Source organism: Myotis yumanensis, unplaced genomic scaffold (assembly GCF_028538775.1).
Source record: "Myotis yumanensis isolate MYYU_CA2020_CCGP unplaced genomic scaffold, mMyoYum1.0.hap1 SCAF_17, whole genome shotgun sequence".
Lineage (NCBI taxonomy): Eukaryota > Metazoa > Chordata > Mammalia > Chiroptera > Vespertilionidae > Myotis > Myotis yumanensis.
In genome coordinates, this window is record NW_027223768.1 from 41,010,981 (window position 1) to 41,034,965 (window position 23,985).

Sequence of the window (23,985 nt, forward strand, 5' to 3'; positions counted from 1 at the left end):
TCTGGTTTGGGTCCTCCCCCCAGATGTGTGATTTTGGGGGGGGCATTTAAACGCTTCCCATCTGTCTCCTCCTCCACGAAAAGCAGTGATCACTTTGTTCCTCGAGGGGTGGTTGTGAGAATCCCGTGAAATAATGTACTCGGAGTGACCTGAATATTGGAAAATGCTACACGCAGGCGAGGAATTGCACGCTGTTTGCAAGTGTTGCTCAAGAGCCTTCAGCGAGCCATTCTTCCCAGACCCAGGGGTGTTCTGGCCCCCACGCTCCATCCCTGCGCCTCACAGCCCCTCCCCAGCTGGCCTCGGGGCGCTGGCCATGGCCCGTAGTCTGAAACGTCCTCCCTGCTGCTCTGCCAATCTGGCTCCCTCCCCACCTCCTCCAGGGAGCTCTCCCTTGCAGCGTGGCCACCTGGCCCTGCGGCTTCCATGCGGCCTGCGGCCGGGCGCTGGTTTTCAGTTGTCTCATAAGCTCGAGCGCTTCTCCTCAAGGAGTTATTGCCAGCGGAGATGGTGGTCTCACACCTCTGAGTGTCATCAGAGGACGCGGAGCAGGACTCAGGCCCACGAGAAACACTCAGAGGCCGTCAGCCTGGACGGGTGCCGGGCGTCAGGCCCAGGCCTCTGCCTCCTTGTGTGGCAGGTCCCCGAGGGTCTGGTGCCTCTGCAGCCCCGGCATCTCTGAGGGAGGCAGCCTCCTGAGCTCTCCCGGGCGTGACCTTGGCTGTTCCTTGGCCTGGCCTCGTGGCTTGTCCTTGCGGGCCCAGCTCAAGGCTGGGCTCCTGTCCAAGGACGTGACCTCCTCGTCCTCCTGACGGCACAGCTGTCAGCCACTGGGCGCTGGGTCTGCCTGGCTTGTCTTCCAAGAACCTGAAGAAAATCTAGGTCTTCCCTGGGCACATAGTAGGTGCTCAGCTCCTGTGCTTTGCAGGGACAGACATGGATCTGAAAGCAGGGTCAGCCGGAATGGGCGGCCCGGTGCCAGGCTCCAGGCCCTTCTTGTTCAGAAAGGGGGACAAGTACCTCAGGGGAGGAAGGAAGGTGTCAGTCACGTGGGGTTGAAGCTGCCCCTGGACACGTCCCCTCACTCCCAGAGCCCCGGTTCCTGGTGTGTAAATCACCGTGGCAATAACCCAAAGTGTGGGGTAGTCGTGAGCGTGGCCGGAGGGCCCGCCTCCCATTCTGTCCTCAAGCCCGTCGTTGAGGTCCAGCTTCGATGACCCCCCTCGGCGGGGCCTGCCCACACCCGAGGGCGCCTGCTCATCCCCATCTGACGGGGTGGGGTGGGGGGAGGACAGGCAGTAAGACCAGGACGCTGCTGTTATTAGCGCTCACCTCACTCACTACAGGTCAGGGGCTTTCCCACAGACCCCGGGGAACTGGAGGACGCTGCCCGGAGACGCAAGGCTGGACAAAGACAGGTGCCTGGGCCCAGATGGGTCCATCGCTCAGGAAATGAAATACATTTTGAGAACAAACCAGTGACAGGACACAGTTTGATTTGGTTGCTGTGCCTGGACCTGACCCCCATCGGGGAGTTCGCCTCAGGAATGCTGACCATTCTCCAGTCCCAGGAACGGTCAGAGCTGTTTCAACACCATAGAAATGAACTACCTTGTTATCGGACTTAAGATCCTGGAAGGACCCTGCAGCCCTCATCCTGCCCCTTCCCGCTTGCACGCAGCCCTTCCTCCTTATCCACGTGTAACGGCGGCCAGTAGGGGAGGAGCGCAGGGTCTACAGGGTGAACCCCGGCTCTCCACACTTCATATGTGATTGAACTCTATCTCTGCTGAACTGGCTCAAGCGGTGACAGGCGGCCTGAGTCGGTTTGTGCTCAGTTTCACTTCCTAGCACTTCCGACAACCTGTAATGATTTCACTGGCACACGCACCTGGCCTGGCCCTGCTAGAATGTGAGCCCCGAGGGCAGGGCACCGGTGAGTCCTGCTCAGGCGGGTCCCTGACTCCCCGGACAGCGCCTGGCGCGTAGCAGGTGCTCCGGAGCTGTGGGCCTTCCTTCCCGGCCTCAGTGAGTAGCAGCTGCCGGTCTCAGTGGCCGGACAGGGAGGCTCGTGCGACTCCAAGAAGCTGCTGGTGCTTCTCATGCGGGAAAGGAGGGCCCCACCCAGGAGCAGCTCGGCCCACGGAGACTCTTCCTTCAGGAAGGAGAGCGGGGCCGGGAGGACAGGAGCTGGTGGCCTTCCATCTGAAGAGCTGAACGACGCCCCACTTCTACCTGGTTTTGGGGTGTCCCTGCCTCAGCAGCTGGACACCTGAAATCTCCCGCCGAGGACAGGCCTGGGCTGTTCCCACCGGGCAGCCCCGAGAGCCGCCTTTCTGGGGACAGCAGCCTGGTCTTGCCCTTCCGGAGCCCGCCCCCTGAGTGTTGGGGACGGGGCAGCGGATGCTCATGACAAACGTTGTTGGAGAGAAGCAGAAGGGGGGAGGAGAAGAGAAGAGAAGACAGAGCCAAGGTGCGGGGGTAGGGGAAGTGGAGGGGCAGAGAAGGCGATGGAGCAGAAGATTTTAAAATCGGAGACAGGTTTGTAGTGGGAGACAGGAGCTGGTGCGAGGGAAGTCAGAACAGCAACGCAGGGGAGAGAAAGGCTAACACCCGAGCGAGCTGTCGGCCCAACCCAGGGCTCAGGGGCTGTGGGAAGAGGTGCAAGGACTTCATGATTCTTCATGATGCGCAGGGCGAGGAGTGACAACGCTGGGGGTGGGGGGGAGGGGTCGGTGCACAGAGCCCATTTCAGTTATTTCTTTCTGTGAACCAGTTTGGGCTGAGTGAGCGCCTGGGACTCTTTAGTTCTGTGGGAGGAGGAGGAGGACGAAGAGGAGGAGGAGGAGAGAGAAGGAGAGAGAGAGATGGCTGGCATCGTGCAGTCCGGGCAGGCAGGCCGAGCGATCAGTGCGCCCCTAACAAGCAGACGGAAGTTTGTTGATCTTCAAGCTCCTGGGGCAGGTCTGCCAGTGAGATTTGTTTTTAAGAAGAAGCACAACAACAGCAGCGAAGCAATCCGTGTGGGTCTGTGGTGTGCTCGCGTCGAGGTCGTGGGGAGGGGCTGGAATCCCGAATCAATAACGTAATTGAGTTATTTCCGTGAGTGGTTAGGCTATTACTCTGAGTGAGCGCCGAGCAGTTGGCTGCTGGCTGTGATCACTCGGGCTCATTGGGTATGGATCCCGCCCGTCCGAGCTGCTGTGTTCTGGGAGCATCAGTGGAAGTACCCCCCCTACTTCCCCTCCCCCCTCCCCTCCCCCCCTCCTTCCTCCCAGGCTTCCTTCTGAGAAGCAGAACGGCCTCTCCCTGCTGGACGGGCTGCGAGTTTTCCACCCCACATCATCGCCATGTGTTCTAAAAGCAAAACGCAATTTTCCAAGCGTCTTTACATGTCCACACACACACACACACACACACACACACACACAGCCTCTGTGCTCCACAATGTGCTTTTTACACAGACGAGGAGCGAAGACAACAGGTCCACTATAGTCCTGCGATGTCCTAGGGCAGGGAGGCCGCAGTCCCGCCAGAGACATTGTCTCCATTGACGCCGCTGTCCAGCTCCCGGCAGCTCACAATCCCACCCTTTGTGGCCACAGAGAATCACGGCCTGTGCCCGTCCCCTCGGACCCACCCTGCCGGCCCCAAAGGTCACAGCCATGACGTCACGGAGAAGCATGTGGTCAGAGAGCCCGTCCTCCCCACCCTGCCCTGCCGTCCACCAGCCCCAGCCTCAGCCCTGGGGTCTCTCCCACTGGAGGTGAGGCAGGGGTGGCCCACTGAGAGGCTGTGGCATTCTGTCACCCACTCTGTTGGGTACCTCCTCTGCTCCCCTGAGTCCCACCTTGTGACACTTCCACGAGCCCAGCCCGCTGTCTCCCCAGCACTCTGCACTCTGCACCTCGCCTCCCAAGCATGGCGGGCTGTGTCTTAGAAAGATCTCGCCTTGGAGGCTTGGAGGTCGGCTGGGCGAGACCAGAAGCTGGGAGAACATTCTGAATCTGTTAGAACCGGGCGGTCGGGAGAGGCTGCAGACGGGGTCTGGCTGGGTGGAGGGCTCGGGAGGTGGAGACTCAGGCGTGGGCCTGCCTGTGACTCCAGGCTCAGACCAGGGGAGGCCCAGGGTTCTGCCTGCGGCAGGGACTCTCCTCGAAGACCTTTCTCAGACCCTCTCCACCCCCACCCCACGCGCTTCCAGCTGCAGCCTTCTTGGTGCGGGTTGCTCAGAGGCACAAGCTCTAAAAATAGAAAGCCTTATTATTACCTATTAAACTTCTTCCACCTCCAGAGTTTTCTGAAAGTAATAAGAAGAGGAAGGCAGAGTCTGTGCTGAAGGCTCGGGAGCAGGGTGTATTGAGAGGTGAGGAGTGACGCGGGTGGAGAGAACTCGAGGCCAGGCGGGTGAGGCGGGGCCGGGGGAGAACACATGGACTGAGCCACTGGGCCCGGCGACCTTCCAGAGCCCACGCCGCTCCAAGGGAGTGCATGTGGGACATGAAAACAGCAGTGTTCCTATGAGCCGCCCCCCCCCCCCCCCCCCCGCCCCAGTTGCGGGAGGACGGGTACGGGATGCAGGGACTTGGCACCTGCCCCTGCCTCGGGGCAATGTCTGCGAGCTCCCCGCAGCTGACAGGTGTGCATCCTCTTACCCGGTGCGTTTCATCTCACGCTCCTAAAGGCCCACCTGCCAGGCTGAGGCGAGCCTGCACAAGCCACCCAAAACCTTAGCCAGAGTCAATTCCGTTCATGCACGTGTGTCCAAGAAGTGAAATTTAAGGACAATCAATCACAAGCAGCCAACTGGGCAACCCCTTAAGCTTCAGCCAATCAGATCACTTCCTTGCTTTGCTTCCTCCCTGCTCTATAAAATCCTCTCCACTAGTTCCCGTCTGACTGGTGCTGCCTGATTGGAACCCATTTTTGCTCAGATAAACTCTCACCATTCAATGTGCCTCAGTTTATCTTTTAACACCGTGTTGTTAAAACCCCACCATTTAAAGGAGAATGCGCCCAGGTCAACCTCAGATGGATTCTGTTTTCTATGCTCAGAATCATGATACATTTTCATTTTATATACTTAGGCCGGGAATTTCCTTTTAAAATTTTTTTTATTGGCAACTAACTTTTATTGAGTGTGTTTTAAGCATTTTTTAAAATTTTTACTTTTCAATTACAGTTTACATTCTGTATTTGTTTGTATTCGTTTCAGCTGTGCCACATAGTGGTCAGACAATCATATTCTTACAAAGTGGCCCCCAGATATTTCCAGTACCCACCTGGCACCACACAGAGATGCTGCAATATTATTGACTTTGTGCCCTGTGCTGGGCTTGACATCCCCGAGACTGTTTGTAACTATGAATCTGCACTACGTACTCCCTTCACCTTTTCACCCAGACCTCGAACCTCCCTCCCCTTTGGCAGTCATCACGGAGGGGACTTTCTCACACAGCTCTTCGCTCACTATCTCCCCCTGGTATTTCTAACCACCTTCTTTCTTCCTGTTGCAGAACAGTGCTGTTCGTTTACCTTATCAATGAGCTCATCCAGCATCTTGTCCTTGCCAGACATTGCCTGGACTCTTTTTTTTTAAGTTTTAGATATTTAAAAAAATTTTAATCTATTTTTAATTTTTATTGATTTCAGAGAGGAAGGGAGAAGGAGAGAGAAACATCAATGATGCGAGAGAACTACTGATCGACTGCCTCCTGCACATCCCACACTGGGATCGAGCCTGTGACCCAGGCATATGCCCTGAACGGGAATTGAACTGTAACCTCCTGGTTCATAGGTTGACGCTCAAGCACTGAGCCACGCTGGCTGAGCCATTTCCTGGACTCATGAGGGTATCCTTCCCCGAGGCCTCCGGCTCCCTCTCTAATGTGCTGGGTTCCTCTTTGGGCCCCTGGGGAAGCGCCGCTCTAGCATTTCCGCTCATTTCACTGCTGGGAATGGCCACTCTCCCGGCCCATTCTCTTCACTCTGTGGGTTCTGTCTCACTCGGCTGGAGGTTGCTTTCAAATGATGGTCACAGAAGTGCCTGCCAAAGGTGGGATTTCCGGGCCTTTCTGTGCCCCAACATCTCCCTTCCGCCTAGAATTCCAGGTTTAAGGAGACTTTCCCCCTCTGCTTTGACCTCTAGCACACGGTTTCGGTGATGGCAATCTGCTATGTGTTGCTTTATACGTAACCAGTTTCGTTTTTTCCTAAACTTTTAGGGTTTTTTTTGGTTTTGGTCCTTGGCATTTCTAATTTTAACTGGGCCATATTTGGGTGGTGGACCTAGTTTGTATTTTGTGTCCAGGCATTTGTCATTCATTCACTCACTGATTCTTTTCTCCCATTTTCTCTGTACTTATTTTCTGGAACTCTCATGATATTGTTGGAATTTTTGCCTCATGGAATTTTTATGTCTGTCTTTACCTGTGGTCTCGAGGGTTTCTTTGACTTGGTCTTCCAGTCGCTCAAGTGACCTTTTTCTCTTTAGCAATTGTGTCTTTAGTTCTTAATAATTCTCTCTTGCTCCCTGAATGTTTTATTTTTGTAGCAGCTGCTTCTGTTTTGTGAATGTCGCACTTCCCTGAGTCTCTCTGAGCACTGGAATTGGAATGGCTCAAACAATTCTCTTCTACTTTGTTTCCTCTGGGGGCAGGGCTGCATTTATTCATCTGGATTCTTCCGTGAGGTTGGTTTTTCTCAAGTACCCAGTGATCCTTGCAAGCCCACTCATGGCTTTGAAGGAAAGAGAAAGCATTCATTTCCGAAGCGTGCGGATGTCTTCTGTGGGTGTGCAGTCCTGCTTGCTCTCCAGGTCTCTTTCCTAAATGGGAGACAACTGAGGTCATGAAAGGTGGCTGTTCTCATGCTGGCTGTAGTCTTAGGGATGCAGATCTAATGGGGTAAGTAAGTACAAAATTCAGATAGTCGATGGGAAGTAACTGGGCGTTAGGAGGGAGGATGGCTGGGAGCCACTCCTCTGGACTCTGTTGGACTCTGCACGGCCTCAGCAAGGTGCGGGCTTCCTGTCCGTGGCGGGTCGAGCTCCGCCACTCCGCCTCCAGCTGCTGCTGAGGATGGTCACGGGTCCCGAGAGCGGCAGAGTGACAGTCCTGACTTGTGTATGTAGTTCTTGTCAGCCTGGCCTCCAGGGGGCGAACCTGCTGAGGGTTCCACGTGGAGAAGGGTAAAGGGTCCATGGGCCTGTTGGTCACCCAGGTCCTGGCTTCCAAGTTGAACGTCCTCTCAGGATAAGAACATCTGTGGGTCTTTCTTCCTTCCCCCGAGTGCCCAGGACGCACTGATGCTCCTGCATGGGTGTCCGCACCTTTCCACAACCCTCTCCTCGCACAGATCATCATTCCACAGGTCTCTCATGGTCACCACTGTCACCCACGTTTCCCGGGTGGGAGCAGGAAGGTCAGAGAGGGAGGTCTGCTTCCTGGGGTCCCGTGTGGTGTGAGGAGCAGAGTTAGGACTTGAACCCAGGCCTCTGATTTCACACATTTCACATCGGTCCTCAGCGGCTAGAGGAGTAGCCTTCATGGTCCAAGACTCTTGATTGCCGGAAGCCGGTCCATCCTTGCTGCTTGACACAGTTGCTGCAGGAAAGAAACATCTGCACAGCATATGTTTCAAGGGACCTGGCATATATAGCATATTGTTCTTAATATGTTTGCTCTCCTTAGTGCCATGTGTTTTAACCAAGGTCACCTCTCCGAGAAAGGTTGTTTCCCCAGGTGGGGATTTTTCCCTGAGGTTAGGGAGGGGATACAACCCCTTAATTAAGTGCCAGGCGGGTAGTTAAGCTACATAATCTTTACTCCCTGGAATGGAGATAAGAAACGCCCTAACCTTTGTAATAGAAATTGACAGGATTAAAATCGGCTGGTTTAAATATGGATGTAACAAGACAATAAACATCAGATCCTCATCAGATCCTGATCAGATCCTAACCAGAACTTTGGCTGGAGATCCTGGCTAGAGGTCCTGACTAGGCTGCTGATCAACTGAAGGCTGTCTCCGTGTCATTCCTTCTTCGCCGACTCCGTCCACACCTTTAGGAACCCTTGGACCCGCTGGGGTTGGACCCCAGCACTTGATGGTGTGTCTTTCAGGGACTCTGGAGGGACATGGAAAGCAGGTGGCTAATGAGTGGGTGGGAGGGAGTGCAGGGGGGTGGGGTGGGGTCGCTGCAGGGACTCATTCCTTAATGAAATGAGAGTCTAATTCAGGTGAGGGGGCCCCCAGGTGCAGTCCAAGGGGGTGCTCATAAGGCCCAGGGTTTTGGTTCCAACTGTGTGGCTTTCTCAGGGGGGGAAGGAGTTCAGGCTTGTCTGTCCATTTTGTGGTTCCTGAGCTACTTGCCTTATGAAATAAAATGTATGGAGGAATGGGGGTATGGTCTGTGATTTGCCTGTAGCAAAAACAAACGATTCAGAAGGCTAAAGAATATCTTTGTTTAAAATGTGTAAATTATTTTTCTCACTCTAAATGTAATAAGTAACAGGAAAAGGTAATAGAGAACTTGTAAACAAACCAGAGGTTTGCAGAAGAAAATAGAAGTCACCTTAAAATCCCACGATGGGACCATCATTGTTCCCGTGTAAAGAATATTTCGCAAAACATCCAAAGCCATTTAAATCCATATTGAAAGGGCTCATAGGTCGTTCCCTCCTAACTAAGGGAAGAATAGAAATCTAGTCTTAAAAACCATAGAAAAGGCAAAAACACAGTCACCCGCCACCCCAGCGCCCCGAATCCTGGCAGCCAGGAGCCGCTTGGCGTCCTGATCTAGAGCTTCCTCTTGTTTACACTCACGTCCTCCAGGCCTGGCAGCCGCGGGGACATCGGTGTGGTCAGCAAACACGAAAACAGCCACATTCAACAACTGTTTTAGGGAGAGTCCCAAACCCAGGATCTGCGGAACCCAGAGGCCGAGCTCTCCACCTGGGCCCGCCTCAGGGCCTCCGCGCACTCGGCAGGACAGGCGGGGGTACAGGAGGAGGCAAGGGTCAGCAGGAGACATCCAGGGCCGCCGGGAGAGGACACTGTTTTCATAGCAGATCCTACAGCGTGTCTGTGAGCAGATGTCCTCCTTGAGAAACCCAGAGATGGCAGGGCTGGCCCGAGGCCCAGGACCCCGATACGAACGCCCCGCTGAAGCTGAGGTGCCCCAGTCCCGGGCTGGGCGCACAGGCCTCCCTGGGCAGGAATCCCCTCCCTCGCGCTCTGCCGTGCCTGCCGTGGTCGGCACCTCCTGGTCCTTAGGCAGACAGGGGTGTCTTCGTAGGGGGACTTTGATGGTACGGAAATCAGCGTTCGTTTTGACCTTTTACTCACAGCGCACACACTCTCTGGCTCTCCACGTTGGTGGGACGCACGGATAAAACCATCACAACCTGGTTTTATCCAGATTTTCTTAAATCCTCACCCGAGGATATGTTTTTATTGAGTTAGAGAGAGAGAGAGAGAGAGAGAGAGAGAGAGAAACAGGGATCATTGCCTCCTGTACACACCCTGACCGGGGATTGAACCCACAACCTTTCTGGCACACGGGACAAGGCTCCAACCCACTGAGCCACCTGGCCAGGGCTTATCCATGCTTGTGTGCGCTCATATCTTAAAAAACCCAGCGAGGCTCCCAGCGTAAGGACAGGGGTCTAAACTGCATCAGCGGCGGCAATCTGGCGGCGCTCACGCTCCCTCCGGGCTGCACTGTGGGAGGGAAGACAACAGGGAAGGGCTCAGGGAAGAGCCACCGAGAGGGGGGCTTTGTGCGTCCCCCGCGGGGCTGACTGTGCTGCGCATTGTCCTCTGCCCCATCTGTGTGTGTCCCCCCTCCACCTGCAGGCCACCATTCTTATCAGGAGCGGCTCCTCTCCTCCAGACCCTGTAATGCCTGTTACCATGGCACCCGGCACCCTGCACTATTAAGACAATCTCTTTACTAGGAAGCCGGTTGACAAGATGAGGGCCTGTGTCTCGGGAGCCTTGCGGACCTGTCGGGGCAGAGAGCTTGGCCCTCACGCCCTGGTGGCACCGCTGCTCCGGTGCCGAGACGCTCCGGCCACACCTCACTCCCGGCCTTTCCATCCGCACTGAGTAGTCGCACATGTCACACCTCACACTGTACACAGGCTCCCAGGTCCTCACAGTGTCCCCGTGAGTGGAGGATTCGGGGCTCATTTTAAAGGCCGAGAACACAGGAAGTGACAGTCAGAGGGGTCTGAGTGCTCAAGGTCACGCAGTCACTCAGGGGCAATGCTGGGACTCAAACCAGACCCTCACTGTCTCCATAGTCACTTCTCTTATCATAGACAGACAGAGGGGCAGGCACACAGACACACAGACAGTGGGACAGGCACACAGACAGAGGGACAGGCACACAGATACACAGACAGAGGGACAGGCATACAGACACACAGACAGTGGGACAGGCACACAGACAGAGGGACAGGCACACAGATACACAGACAGTGGGACAGGCACACAGACACACAGACAGTGGGACAGGCACACAGACACACAGACAGAGGGACAGGCATACAGACACACAGACAGTGGGACAGACACACAGACAGAGGGACAGGCACACAGACATATAGACAGAGGGACGGCACACAGACAGACACACAGACAGAGGGACAGGCACACAGACACATAGAGGGACGGGCACACAGACAGATACACAGACAGAGGGACAGGCACACAGACACATAGAGGGACGGGCACACAGACAGATACACACACAGAGGGACGGGCACACAGACACATAGAGGGATGGGCACACAGACAGATACACACACAGAGGGATAGGCACACAGACAGATACACACACAGAGGGACGGGCACACAGACAGATACACAGGCTCTTCCCTGAGCCCTGCCGCCTGGAGGGAGCGTGAGTGCCACCAGATTGCCGCCGCTAATGCAGTTTAGACCCCTGTCCTTACGCTGGGATAGGCACAAAGACACATAGACAGAGGGACGGCACACAGACACACAGACAGAGGGGCAGGCACACAGACAGGGACAGGCACATAGACAGAAGGGCAGGCACACAGACAGAGGGACAGGCACATAGACAGAAGGGCAGGCACACAGACAGAGGGACAGGCACATAGACAGAAGGGCAGGCACACAGACAGGGACAGGCACAAAGACAGAAGGGCAGGCACACAGACAGGGACAGGCACATAGACAGAAGGGCAGGCACACAGACAGGGACAGGCACATAGACAGAAGGGCAGGCACACAGACAGGGACAGGCACATAGACAGAAGGGCAGGCACACAGAGAAAGAATAGTATGCCTTATGCAGAGTGGGTGCTCAATATTATTTATTGATGTATTGGACTACATGTGTCTGCTTTTGAATTAAATGTGATATTACTGACCCATCACTGGCCTTGGCTGACTTTCCCAGTAGATGAACTCCCCTCCCTCCCTCCCTCCCTCCTTTCCTTTCCTTCCCTTTCCTTCCTTCCTCCCTCCCTCCCTCCCTCCCTCCCTCCCTCCCTCCCTCCCTTCCTTCCTCCCTCCCTCCCTCCCTCCTTTCCTTCCCTTCCCTTTCCTTCCTTCCTTCCTTCCTTCCTTCCTTCCTTCCTTCCTTCCTTCCTTCCCTCCTTCCTTCCTTCCCTTTCTCCTTTTCTTTGAGCCCCTCCCATGGACAAAGCCCTGTTGGGAGTGTCAGACGGTCAAGGTGGCCAATGACCTCATCCATTCACACACTGCCTCCTCCCTGCCGACCACAGCCCAGGATTCAGGGATGAATAAGAGACAGGCGCCCACCCTCATGGGGCCTTCTGTCTGTGGAGGGACGCAGGCGTTAACCGACTGTTGTACCATTACGGTAGCTGTGACGCTGCTGGAGAGGAGCGGTTTACAGTGGAGTGAGGAGAGGGAGGTTGACCTTGGCTGGGGGATGGGTGGGTGTGGCATGGAGAGCCCCTAGGGAAGAGACTTTGATCTAAATGCCTGGGTGACATGCTCACCTCCTCAGGAAACTGAGGTCCCTGCCTCCTCACAACAAGGATGCCCCTCGTGGAGGCTGAGAAAACAGGCAACGCTGAAGGGCCTGAGGGTGGGCTCGGGGAGTGCGGTCATAGCGGCCTGCGGGCTCTGAGGAAGCCCAAAGGGCCCAGGGCCTGACGGTCACGTGGCCAGCTGGTTTCTGATTGGAATGGAGGACCCTCCTTGCTGGGAGGTGGGTGAGGGGTTCAGAGCAGGGAGAGACATAGAGACACAGAGAAGGGGGGACAGACAGAAGGACTCAGAGGCGCCCAGCTGGGAGGGTCAGGGAGAGGCGGCAGGTAGGGTACCCTCTATGTGTCTGTGTGCCTCACGCAGTAATTATATTTCTTATAATTACTAGGGGCTGGGCACGGGCGTGGGAGCCAGGACTGCGAGGTGTGTTTGGAGAGTCCGCTGTGCACTTCTCTGGAGGCTGAATGTACTCAGTGGGGGGAGGGCTGACGGGCTTGGGGGAGGGGGATGGCACCCTGCGTGGACACCTCTGTGGGCCATGGGGGGGGGGGGGACCTGGGGGAGGCTGGCTGCTGCCTCGCTCACGTCTTCCTGGTCTACCACTGGCAAGCTGGCCAGTGAGTGCGAGTTTGAAAACAGGCTGCTGCCCACCCTCCAGGGAGAGGGAGGTTCATTTGAGCACTAATTGTAGTTGCTTTTCCTAATCACCAGGCAGACGGGTCCCTCACTGAAGTACAGAGAGCTCATCCCTGTCCCCCCAGTGGTGAGAAAATAGTGGCTCTGCAGAATGCCTTGCTGGCTACTGGGTCTCCTCCTCTGCTGTGCTTCTGGGGCCTGCGGTCCTTGGTCCTCGGTCCTCGGGAGATGGTTGCACCTGCCAGGATGCCACGGGGAAGTCCTGGTTTCGCAGCTCTCCCGTCTGGGCTGAGGCAGCAATGGATCCGGACCAACCCACAGCGCATGGCGGAGGCAGGAGGGCAGCGCAGCCCCGCACGCGGGCTTGGGCTTGGCGTCAGAAAGGCTGCAGTCCCTAAGTGTCTGGGACCCGGCCTGCTGATTGTGTCCGTAATTCCACCTGGAGAGGCACTGAGGTTTGTGCAGCTTCAGAAATAGTGTGGCATCCTCAGCAGCTGCTCAAGGATGAAGCCACGGGCAGCCGGAGAGCTCTCTCCCTGCACCCCAGCAAGGGCGTCCAGATCCCACCGCGTCCACCCTTCAAGTCCTCCTGCCCTGTCTGGGACCAGGCCCTGGGCTGCTTTTGCCAGGGGCACCTCTTCACCAGCCCTCTGGGTATGATGCTCTAGGCTGTTTTTGGTCTCTTGGGCCCACTTTCTCCCAACGAGGTCTTTCCAAGACCTGTAGCTGCAGGCCAGCACCAGCTTGTCCCCCCTCACCGCCACACTCAACCCATTTTCCAGAACGTTCCTCTGCCAGGAGCCTGGGCCTCCTGCTCGCCAGGGCCAAGGACTGAAGCTCAAGGCGGAGGAGAGTAGAAGGAGTCCAGGATCTGGAGTCGGAAGAACTGGTGTGAACGCTGGCCTCACAGAGTGACCCTCGGCTCCGGGAGCAGCCGGAGCACCATAGCACGGCGCCGTTAAGGTCTGGCCCCCTTCGGGTACCATCCTGCAAGGCTGCGATTTCCCAGAGTTACTGCCCACAGGAGTCGCCTGGGGAGCGTGTTGAAGATACAGGGGTCCAGGCATTCTCCAGCCCCCAAGATTCCGATGCAAGGGGTCCAGGCAGGACCCAGGAATCTGTGCTCAACAAGCCCCCAGAGGAGGCGGATGCAGACGGTGCCTGGACCCCAAGCAACCGGGCCGCAGGGGGCCTGTCTCCGACACCGGCTCCCTCTGCTGATTCTCCTGTGTCCCATGGTGATGTGGGCTGAACTGGGTCTGGTAGCTCTTCTAACCCTAATGTAACACACTGACTAGAGATTTCTCAAGCTCTGATATGGCCGAACATTCCAGCTTTCTGACCTGCCTTGGCCACACCTCTGGCCCTGGCCCCCAGTCACCTATGTCTCCTTCTCTAGCTCTTTCTGTTCATTTTGGCTACTGGACAGTCACCTGATGCTGGCGGGGGTGCAGCTCCCACTCCGTTCCTGGCCTCTCGGGATGCCCTGCCTGGAAACAGAGGCGCCATATGGCGTTGGGCTTTTGGCGACAAGACAACAATGTCCTGGCTGAACTCACAGGCCTTCCCCGTTCCAGAGCAAACCTTTGCAGCCAGAGAAGTCCTTACGGGCTTACTGCCCACTTCCTTCTGACTGCGCCCCTTGGATTTGGCTTCGAACGATATCTCAACCCTGTTTATAAATAAAAGCCTTGGTAGACTACCAGGTGTCGCACACGGGAAAGGTCATTGCTGTGGCTTACATGATTGCAGGGCCTCCCTCTGACACCGATGCCTGGGGACACAACAGGTCCTTTGTGGCATCTACACGCTTTGCTCAGGGGGTCTTGGCAGAGGACAGTCGTGGCCTTTGCTGCCATCCGAAGCCCAGGCCCCGGGCCCAGTCAAATATAACGGACACGTGCTCTCCTGTAAATAGAGCTCACAAGTGGCCAGGCCTTGGGGCTGCGCCCAGGTTGGTGGTGAGGCTCCTCTGTCCCTCAGCCCCACCCTTCTCAGCTGCCAGGACCTTAATCTGCCTCCTGCGGGCACTGGGGGTATATTTAGAGCCTCTTCCCTGCAGCTGAGTGGGACCTGAAAATAGATCGCTTGGCCTGTGCGCCGTTGGGCTGCGGCCTCCAAATCCCCACCTGCATCCCCACGTAGCCAGCTCCGTGTGGGTCTGCTCAGTAGCATCGGTGACAGTGGCCTAGTCCTGGGGGCTGGGCCCTGCTCCAGCACTGCTCCCTCTGCCTGGGGGACATGCACAGGCCTTCCTGGGGTCTAGTGGTGACATCAGCCTCTTTGGCTGCGGCCTCTTGGGTCTGGACACAACCTGCATGAGAGTGTCCCATGTCTGTATGGTGGGCACCTCTCTGGAAGGACCAGATAGTTCCCTTTGGCCTCAGCCCTGTTCTCCTTCCCAGTGTGATCGCAGTTGCTCTGTGTCCTAAGAGCTCCCGTGGCTTTGCAGCGGCAGGTGAATTGTCTATGATTTTATGATCATGATTGGACTGGTAACCAAGAGATGGAGCTGTCCATGTAAGTGTTTCTTCAAACTTGAAAGGTTTAGGACAACATTGAGTTCAACATTAAAGGTAGTTATAACTTACCCTTAAACTCATTCCATGAGAGTAGGGATGAAGCCTGTCCTGCTCTTGGTTGTAATCTCAGCATCCATGCAATGAGCATCCATGCAATGAGCATTTATCGAGTGCTTACTGTGTACAAGGCAAAATGCTAGATCCTTTGATAACGTAGAGATGAATACGAGATTGTCTCTGCACTCAAGAAAAACATTCCAGTTTAGCAACTGGTTATGATACAAAGGGAAATGAAACTTGTGCTGTAACAGATATTTAAGCAAGTTTTTTGGAGAACGATGGAAGTACTAGCTCTTTGTAGCGAAGATTGACAGAGGAAAAGGCCTGTAGGTGGTTCTTTGATGCATCAGGTGTTGAGGGCAGAGGGGCCGTGTGAGCATGGCATGCTGGGAACACCACGCCAGCAAACCTGGAGCTAATGTACAGGAAGTCCACACAGCAGACAGCCTCACCACCACTCTGTAGGCAAGAGCTTCTTGGGGTCATGAGCCCCTGTTGTAAGCACTGGCTGGTGGACTGTGTGGGCCCCATTGGTCCCTTGGAATTATCCTGGGATGCAGTTGCCCATTGTCTTTCTTTCTTTTTAAATATTTATTCCAATCCTGCCGGCAGCATGGAGAGCAGCGGGTCATCTGCAAAAACTGTTCTGCACCTCCCATAAGCCAGCAGTTTACATTGGGTAGGACAAAGATTACATGGGGAAGTAGGCAAAAGGAATAAGAATGGGTTTAATGGCTACAGATTACAGGCAATGCAGGCTGAGGCGGGACTGATTGTTTGGGCAACAAATTGTTAATCTTCCATGATAACAGGCAGTTCTCGGGTGAGAATGGACCACATTCTGAGGTTGACTCTCAGGTCCCTGGGGTGCACAACTCCCAGACAGGTTAGAATGTGCTTTCTTTAATCAAAACAAAACAATCACAGTTAACAGAGCATGATTAATATTTCTTATAATTACTAGGGGCTGGGCACACGAAATTCATGCACAGGAAGGGTCCCTAGGCCTGGCCTGTGATCAGTGCCATCTGTGGGGCGACCAGCATGGCAACAGGGGGCCCCCTCACTGGCACATGCCTTGGCCAGCCTGGTGCCGCCTGCTTGCCAGCCCTGCACCCTCCCTCCCTCTCCCCTCCCCCGCCCCTGGCCACTGCTGCTGGTTGCCTCCCTCTGTGGGGTGACCTGCAAAGTGATTGGGGGCGGGGGCGGGGACCTGCTGATACCCGCATTGGCTGGCCTGAGGCCTGTGGGCTGGGGGAAGCTCCTGCATTGAGCGTCTGCCACCTGGTGGTTAGTGCGCACCATAACAACCGGTTGTTCCGCTGGTCATTCTGCCGTTTGGTCGATTTGCATATTAGGCTTTTATTATATAGGATAGTTAGTCCCCAATATTCTATTTCTGCCCCTAACATTCCCACTGCTATTTCTATCATCTCATATCTATGAGATTAGTTTTAGGTGAAACTGCGTTTGCTGGACTGCGTTTGCGTCAGCCTTGGCAGCAGCTTCAGGGATGGGATACAGCAAACGCAGACATTGGACACAGCAGCAAGCAACCAGGCTGCAAAAAACAAACAGAGAACAATAAAAAAGAATTCCTGCAACCTAGACAGGCTGGGTAGCCAGGAAGATGACGTGGATAAGTCAAATCCAAAACATCCTTCTTGTTGTTTTACCCTGGAGATGGTTTCCCTAATTTGTTGAATGTTGTTTCCTATCAATTGTCAGAAAGATTAAGACAGCACATTCCTTTGAATTCTTAACAACCACGGTTATGCCAAAACAGCAAACAATCCATTGCTGCCCGATCCTCTAGCACTGCCTCCCTGGCCTGGCTCAGCTCTTGATTCAGCCCCTGCATAGCCCTGGAGTGGCATTCAGGGCTTTTACCTGCCACAAGCTGGCCGGGTCACTTCTGCATTGAGGGAGCTGCCACTACCGGCAAAACAAAATGGTTAAAGCCATGGTCGGCAGGGCTCCCGGGGAGGTGGGGGGGGGGGGGGGGGGGGATCGTCAGTGCAGTCCGGAGCCACGGCCGTGAGAAGGTCTCTTCTGGTTTGGAGCCTGTGATGTTCCTGGGGCATGAAGATGGTCATTCGTCCTAAGCAGCTGTCAGCAGGGATATGAATAAACAGTCACCCCCATATCAGAAACCAGCCGGCCGGCAGCTTCGTGTGCCCATGGCCGTAAGGGAGAGTGAAGTGACCAGAACAGTTCATGTCGTAGCTGTTAGATACGGAAAGGCAGCAACCAGAGCACCCGGGAGTCAGGCATTCGCCGCAGGAGGCGGTTCTCATTTCTGCGGATGGACCCTTCCCAGCGCCCTGTTGTAGGAAGGTTCTCTCCCCTCAATCTGCACATCAGAGTCACGTGGGCTCTGATAACAGTTCCGAAACCCTGACCACAGCCCCGGACCAACGGAATCACCTCCGGGAGTGGACAAAGGCCTCGGCATGTTTAAAGCTTCCAGGGCGTTTCGAATGTGCAGACAAGTGTGGGGACCGCACTTCAGGGGAGCCCACTGGCGATGAGCAAATAGCTCTGACAAGAACACCCCTGGTGGCAAAGCTGTTGGTGGCACTTTGTAGGCGGAGCGTGTGTCTTTGGACACATCTCAGGCCTCGTGGAAATCTCTCTGTTTTTATCCTCACCCGAAGAGATGTTTATTGATGAGAGAGAGAGAGAGAGAGAGAGAGAGAGAGGTGTGAGCGAGAAACATTGATTGCAGTTGCCTCCCATTTATGCCCTGACTGGGGATCGAGCCTGAAACCTTTCAGTGTATGGGATGACACTCTAATCAACTGAGCCACCCGGCCAGGGCCTGCCCCATTCTTCCTGCCGGCTGAGCAGCCTCGCTCACCGCCAGCCAGCACTCTTTCCGAATCATTTCTGTCCTTCGAGGACCTCAGCCGCCCAGACGGATGTGCTGCGCCCGCGCCAGTGTGAGCCTGTCCACACAAGCCTGTGATTCCAGGAGAAGGCGCCTGTGAAAATGGCACATGGGCTGTACAACCTGTGGGTACCTAGGGACCCTCCCCCCACGAGTGGCCTTGGAGATCTCCGCACAATCAATGAAAGTTTATTCATTCATTAGTCACACATGTATGGGATTTCTATTCTGTGTCAGACTCTATTGTGATGGCTGTTGGGGCAACAGAAATGACTCGGCCCCGTGGCCCGGCACCCACGGCGTGCTGTTCAGTAAGAGGGCTCTCAGGTGCATTCGCGATGACAGTCCAAGGAAGAGCATGTGGGGTGACCGGGCGCGGCCCGGCCACAGACTGTGGGCGCCTCAGGGACAGAGGGCTCCCAGAGGGCCACCTGAGGCCCCTGAGAATGGCCTTGGGGCCCGGGTGGGACTTGGACACAGAGCAGAGGGAGGGAGGCCACCCTGAGCAGAAGAGGGGGATGAACACACCCGTGAGGGGGGTCCTGGGGTCACACTGGGTAATGGCAAGTCATCTGACTTTGACCAGCACGTGAGGGGGAGACGAAGCCAGGAAGCGTGGTTTTCAGTGGCACAGAGCTGACTGGCCTCGTGGACACAGAATGGTGGTGAGACCATGGCCCCAGCAGCTGCTGATGGCCCCTCTTCTGGAGGGGAGACCTGAACACTTGCTGGCCCCCCGAATGCACTGAGATCGTCCCCTCCACAGGCCGTCAGGCCCTCTGCACCTCCGCCTGGTCCGCTCCCCCTCAGACTCAACCCTACTCATCCTTTCAACCTGAGCATAACTGTCATTTCCTCAAAGCAGTCTGCCCTGACCTTTCCGTTTAAATTAGATTCCCTGCCATAGTCTCTCGTCTCATCCAATTATTTTCCTTCCTGGCACACATTATGGGATGTGTAGTGATGTATCTGTGTCTGTGCCTATGGGCTGCTGTCCATCTCCTCCCCCGACTGCGCACGCTCTCTGAGGCCAGGGCCTTGGTGTGTCTGGTCCCTTAGCCTGTCCCCAGGGACTGACATGCAAGAAGCTCTCCGTAGGTGTTGGCTGAATGATAATCGAATGAGTGAGTGAATGAATGAATGCCAGAAAAGAGGAGCAGTGATTTATAGACGCCCGGCACCCACATATATAATAGAAACATATGAATAACAGAAGGATCACTGCTTGGTGACAGACACAGCGGCTGAGAGCAAGTGGGGCCTGGCTTTCATACCCATTTCTGCCATGTCATGGTGGGGGGAGATCACAACCTAAGTTCAGTTTGGCTGAGTAGCCTCTTGCCTTCTCCGCCCTCACAGCGTGGTCTCTCATTCCTCATCTGTAACATGAGCTGCTACGTCTGCCTGGCTTAAGTTCAGTGTTTGGGGAAGCCCGTCAAACCCTGACGTTCCGGTGGCCAGGCTGAGCACCTCACATGGAGGCCAGGAGTCTGTCAATGCTGTGGAGATACTGCCTCTAACGCCTGCTGGCCTTTATCAAATCGATGACTCTGCTTTTCATTCATGTTTGCTGCAAAATACTACCTTCTATCGCCCCTGGTCCAAAGCAAAACAATGAACCCAGCAATGGGACCAGCGGTGAAGGTATATTTACCAGGGTAACGTATCAGGCTGCCCCTGCATTGAACACACCAGCGAAGACGCAGGCAGACCTCCGTGCTCACCGGACTCGGATGGCATCGACAGAAGCAGAGCGTGGTGTCTGCGAGGACTAGGTCATTGGAGGACCCCACAGACATGAGCCCAGCATCCTTGTAAGTGAACGTGCTCGTCCCGCCGGGGACCGTGTGCTTGGCCTGTCGGTTGACACCGCGTGAGAATTCAGGAACAGCTGGAGACAGCGAGTGACTGATGCCGGGGGCTGCCTGGGAACCGCTTCTGGGAGGATCACGTTGTTATGTCAACAATGGTCTGGGACAAGACACAGCGGTGCCATGCAGAACGTGCGGATTAAAGACCAAAGCCGCAGTCAGACTTCCTGGCCTTCAGCAAAGCTCGCGGCTTGTTATGGGCTGTGAGGCCAGATGGAAGGTGTCACAAGGGAGGCTCTGGGATAAGCACATCGAGCATTTCCTAATGAAAAAATATTTGTCGAGCACCTACTAGCGTTTCTAGCATTTATGTGGGAAAACAATGGGTGTGGGGGCACAGGTGGGACAAGGTCAATGGCATGAACAACAAACCAGAAGTTGGAGTGAACCAACAGTGCTCCCACCGTGAGCGAAGCATCCAGACCGGAAAGGACTGACAGAGAAAGGAAGAGAGAAAACCAAGAGAGTATGACTTCCTTACAGTCTAAAACAAACAAAAACCCAAACCAACCCCAAACAAAACACATGCACAGCCATCATCACGTCTGAGTCATGAAACCAAAACGAAACCCAGGAGCCTCAGTGAGGTGGCGGCTTGGGTGTTTCTGCGGCGAGTGAGCTCGCTCGCCAAGGTCACGGGCTGGAGAGGTGGAGCCGTGTGTCCGTGGGCCTAGGGGTGGCTGTCCCAGAGCACTTTCCAGAGAGGCCAGGACCTGAGGTGTCTCCACGCCAGGCTGAGGAATCTGGCTTCATTCTGTGAAAACGCACCTCACCTATCAAAAGGAAGAAGACCGAGCCCACCACCAAGCAGGTCATGGTGACATTGCCCTCGGACGAGGCCCTGGAGAGGCCGTGTGAAAGGCTGGGTGGAGTCCGAGAAGAGCACTGCAGCGCCGGTTCACTGAAAGGCCCAGTGTGCGGGGACAGTGTGCTTCCGCCCCTGCCGGGTGGACGCTGGAAACGTGGTTTGTGCGTCACTAAGACACGTGTTTCTGAGACCTCCATGGGGAGAATGGGCCGCTGTGTCACGGGTGCTGGATTCATTCGAGTTGAATTTGAGGGTGAAGGAGGCTCTGGAATCGTCCAGCCCTGCTCGGACAGGTTACAAATGAGCAAAAGGAGGTAAGTCATGTACGTCAGCACTGTCGTCATCATAGAAAGAGCGTGCACGCATTTGCTGTGCTCTGGTGTATTCTAGGTGGTTCTAGGTGTGGACTCATTTGATCCTCAAGACAAACCCATGCGGTCACCACGTGGGGGACTGGGGAACTGGCCAGTGTGGTGAGGCGGTCAGCGGTGGACTGGGACTCGTGTCCAGCCGCTGGCTTCCTCGCTGGTGCTTTCTCTACGGACCCAACCTCGCCAGGCCAGGCCAGGGAACATGGTGGGACAGGGCCTGGCACTGGCGAGTGGACATAGCGGTGGCGGGCTCTAAGACATGGTCCTTGCTGTGTCCTTTCAGCATTTTAACCATGAGTCGGATGAACTATGGAAGGCGGCTCAGGATCCTCAGAAGCCATGGATGGGGAGGCAGAAGAAACAGACTGGACGAAACAGCTGGATCCGAATGATGGGAGGGTGCGTGGACTCGGATTTCATGGCAGAGGAGTGAGGGAGGTGCACGCTGGCCTCTGAGCCAACGCCCAGGAATGGGGGGCAGACTGTGGCTAAGGAGACAGACCTGGGGTGTCAGGTTCGCTTGACGGGAGTTAACTGTGGGGCTAATGCCCCCGACGTCGTCCCTGCTCTGGCTCTTTCCTCTTCATTTGTCCTGGGTCCTCCTAGCCCTGGAGTCTTGGTTTTCTCCCCTGGGGCCCTGACTTGACCTCCCTCCCTGGCTCGCTCTGTCCAAGGCCGTGCAGGAGAAACCCTCGGATCCTTGTTCCAGTGTCAGGGCTCATCTGACCCCTTGGGGGCCTGACAGCGCTCCCATGGCCCTGCCCACACACACAGCACGAGGAGAAGGGTGGCCCCGTCGCTGGAGCCTTGCATCCAGGTCGGGGCACCCTGCTTCCCCGGGGGAGGGCGGGCAGCTCTGTGAATTAACGTGCAGCACAGAGAAAGGAGGGGTCGCCAGTGCCCTCGGGCGCTCGGGACGATGGAATGTGAAGAGATGAGTGTGCCAGGAGGACATAGACTGTGGGCATGAGGTTTGTGTCTGAATTTGCAGAAGAACCCGCCGTAACACCCCCCAGCGTCTCTTGTGTGGTTCCAGGGAGGTGCCTGGAACCTGTGGGCAGGAGCTGCAGGGGCAGGGGCAGATCTCAGCTCCATAAAGCCCTTTCTCATGGTGAGAACTACCCAGAAATGGAGTGGGAGAGGAGGGAGCCCCCCTCGTTGGAGGTGGTCAAGTATAGGCTGAGCGGTGGCTTGTCAGGAAAGCTGCATCCCAGGCCAGACGCCGAAGGGGTACCTGGACTTTGATTTGTGGATTGGTCCCACCCAAGGGAGTGTCTGTGTCAGTGAGGACTCGGGCGCTTTGACGGGGTGGAGGTGAGCACCCTCCAGGGAAAGGTCAGCGAACGACCCTTGTGTGAGGTGAGTGAGAGCCCCCGCTGTGAGAGCCAGTGCCTCGGCCGCTCAGGAGAGCCCTCGGGACCCGGGGTGGCTCTAGTCCCGCTCCCATCGCTGCCCCTCCCACAGCTGCTCTCAGGTCCTATCGCAAGTGTGTCGGACACAGAGCAGCCGAACTGAGAAAATGCATTTTAATAAAACCCATTGATTTTTGTGGGTGCAAGTCAAGGAAAAGGCACCTAAAGAGTCTTCCATCCCCTGCCACCTCCCCCTCTCCTGACCTGCGGTGGGGCGGTCACACATCGATCCTTCCTGGATAATAGATCGCGCCACCAGGAGGACCCCCGGGACGGCAGGGAGCTGGGAGCATCGCTGCAGCCCAGCCGAGTTAATCAAACCAGCAACAGGATCTCAGGGCGGCAGCAGCGGCGGCGGAGGCATTATGCGTGATTACTGACAGGCACCAGCTGCCGGTGGGGCTCCAGCTCGCTATGCGGCCGCCCCAGTTGAGAGGCGGATTCCTGGCTAATCCCCGAGGGCTGGCCCAGCCCGCGCAGCCGGGTGCGGGGTGGCGATGACCACTCTCGGGCGCCCAAGTTGAAGGGCACGGCCGTGCCTGGGGCGGGGAGCCGCGATCTTCAGAGACCTGGCAGCGAGGACTATGAGTGAAGAGTAAACATGTACGGGAATTATCCTCACTTCATGAAGTTCCCCACCAGCTTTGGCGGTGAGTGTGGCACCTTCTGGACTGTCCTGGGGAGATGGAGGGGACACGGGGGACCGATAACGGGATTAGTATTGAATCCTTTATGTGTACATGCATGTGCACTGTGCTTGCGTGTCAGTGTGCGTGTGCACGAGAGAGGGGAGAGACGGCCGTGGGTGACGGTGCTTTTGCACATCCGAGTGAGAGCATGGGGGAGCGTATGCGGGTCTGCACATGGGAGACCAGCTGGAAGCTGCGCATTGTTGCAGCGGCATGTGCTTGTGTGAGTGTGCGTGTGAGTGTGTGAGTGTGTGTATGTGAGTGTGTGTGTGAGTGTGTGAGTGTGTGTGTGTGAGTGTGTGAGTGTGTGTGTGAGTGTGAGTGTGTGTGAGTGTGTGTGTGAGTGTGCGTGTGAGTGTGTGTGTGTGTGAGTGTGCGTGTGAGTGTGTGAGAGAGTGTGTGTGTGAGTGTGTGTGTGTGAGTGTGTGTGTGTGAGTGTGTGTGTGTGAGAGTGTGTGTGTGTGTGTGTGTGTGTGAGTGTGTGTGTGAGTGTGTGTGAGTGAGTGTGTGTGAGTGTGTGAGTGTGTGTGTGAAGTGGAGAGTTAAAGATGACCCAGCTCACAGTGAGGAGAAGGGGGGAGGGAGGGACCGCATCTGCTAAGGGTTCCAGGACACTTCCGAACAAGAGCTTGCTGTATTGAAAAGTAGATTTCTAAAAGCAAACCTAAGCTTTAATTTGCACAGTGCTGTCCCTCCTTCGTTCTTGCCTTTTGTTTTGCTAATAGCCCTGGTCGC

General features: G+C 55.7%; 1 protein-coding gene across 6 annotated transcripts in view; it reads left to right on the top strand.

The window, feature by feature from the left end:
* The window catches only part of RXRG (retinoid X receptor gamma), a 136,392-nt gene that overhangs the window by 79,364 nt on the left and 33,043 nt on the right, over positions 1 to 23,985 (top strand). For 2 of the 6 annotated variants that reach the window (XM_070395818.1, XM_070395823.1), the window contains exon 1: positions 22,515 to 23,211. The exons of 3 other annotated variants lie outside the window; for them this stretch is intronic. In XM_070395818.1, the coding sequence (XP_070251919.1) occupies positions 23,163 to 23,211 (49 nt within the window). In that variant the 5' untranslated portion in view covers positions 22,515 to 23,162. One more of the 6 variants, XM_070395822.1, reaches the window with a different exon arrangement.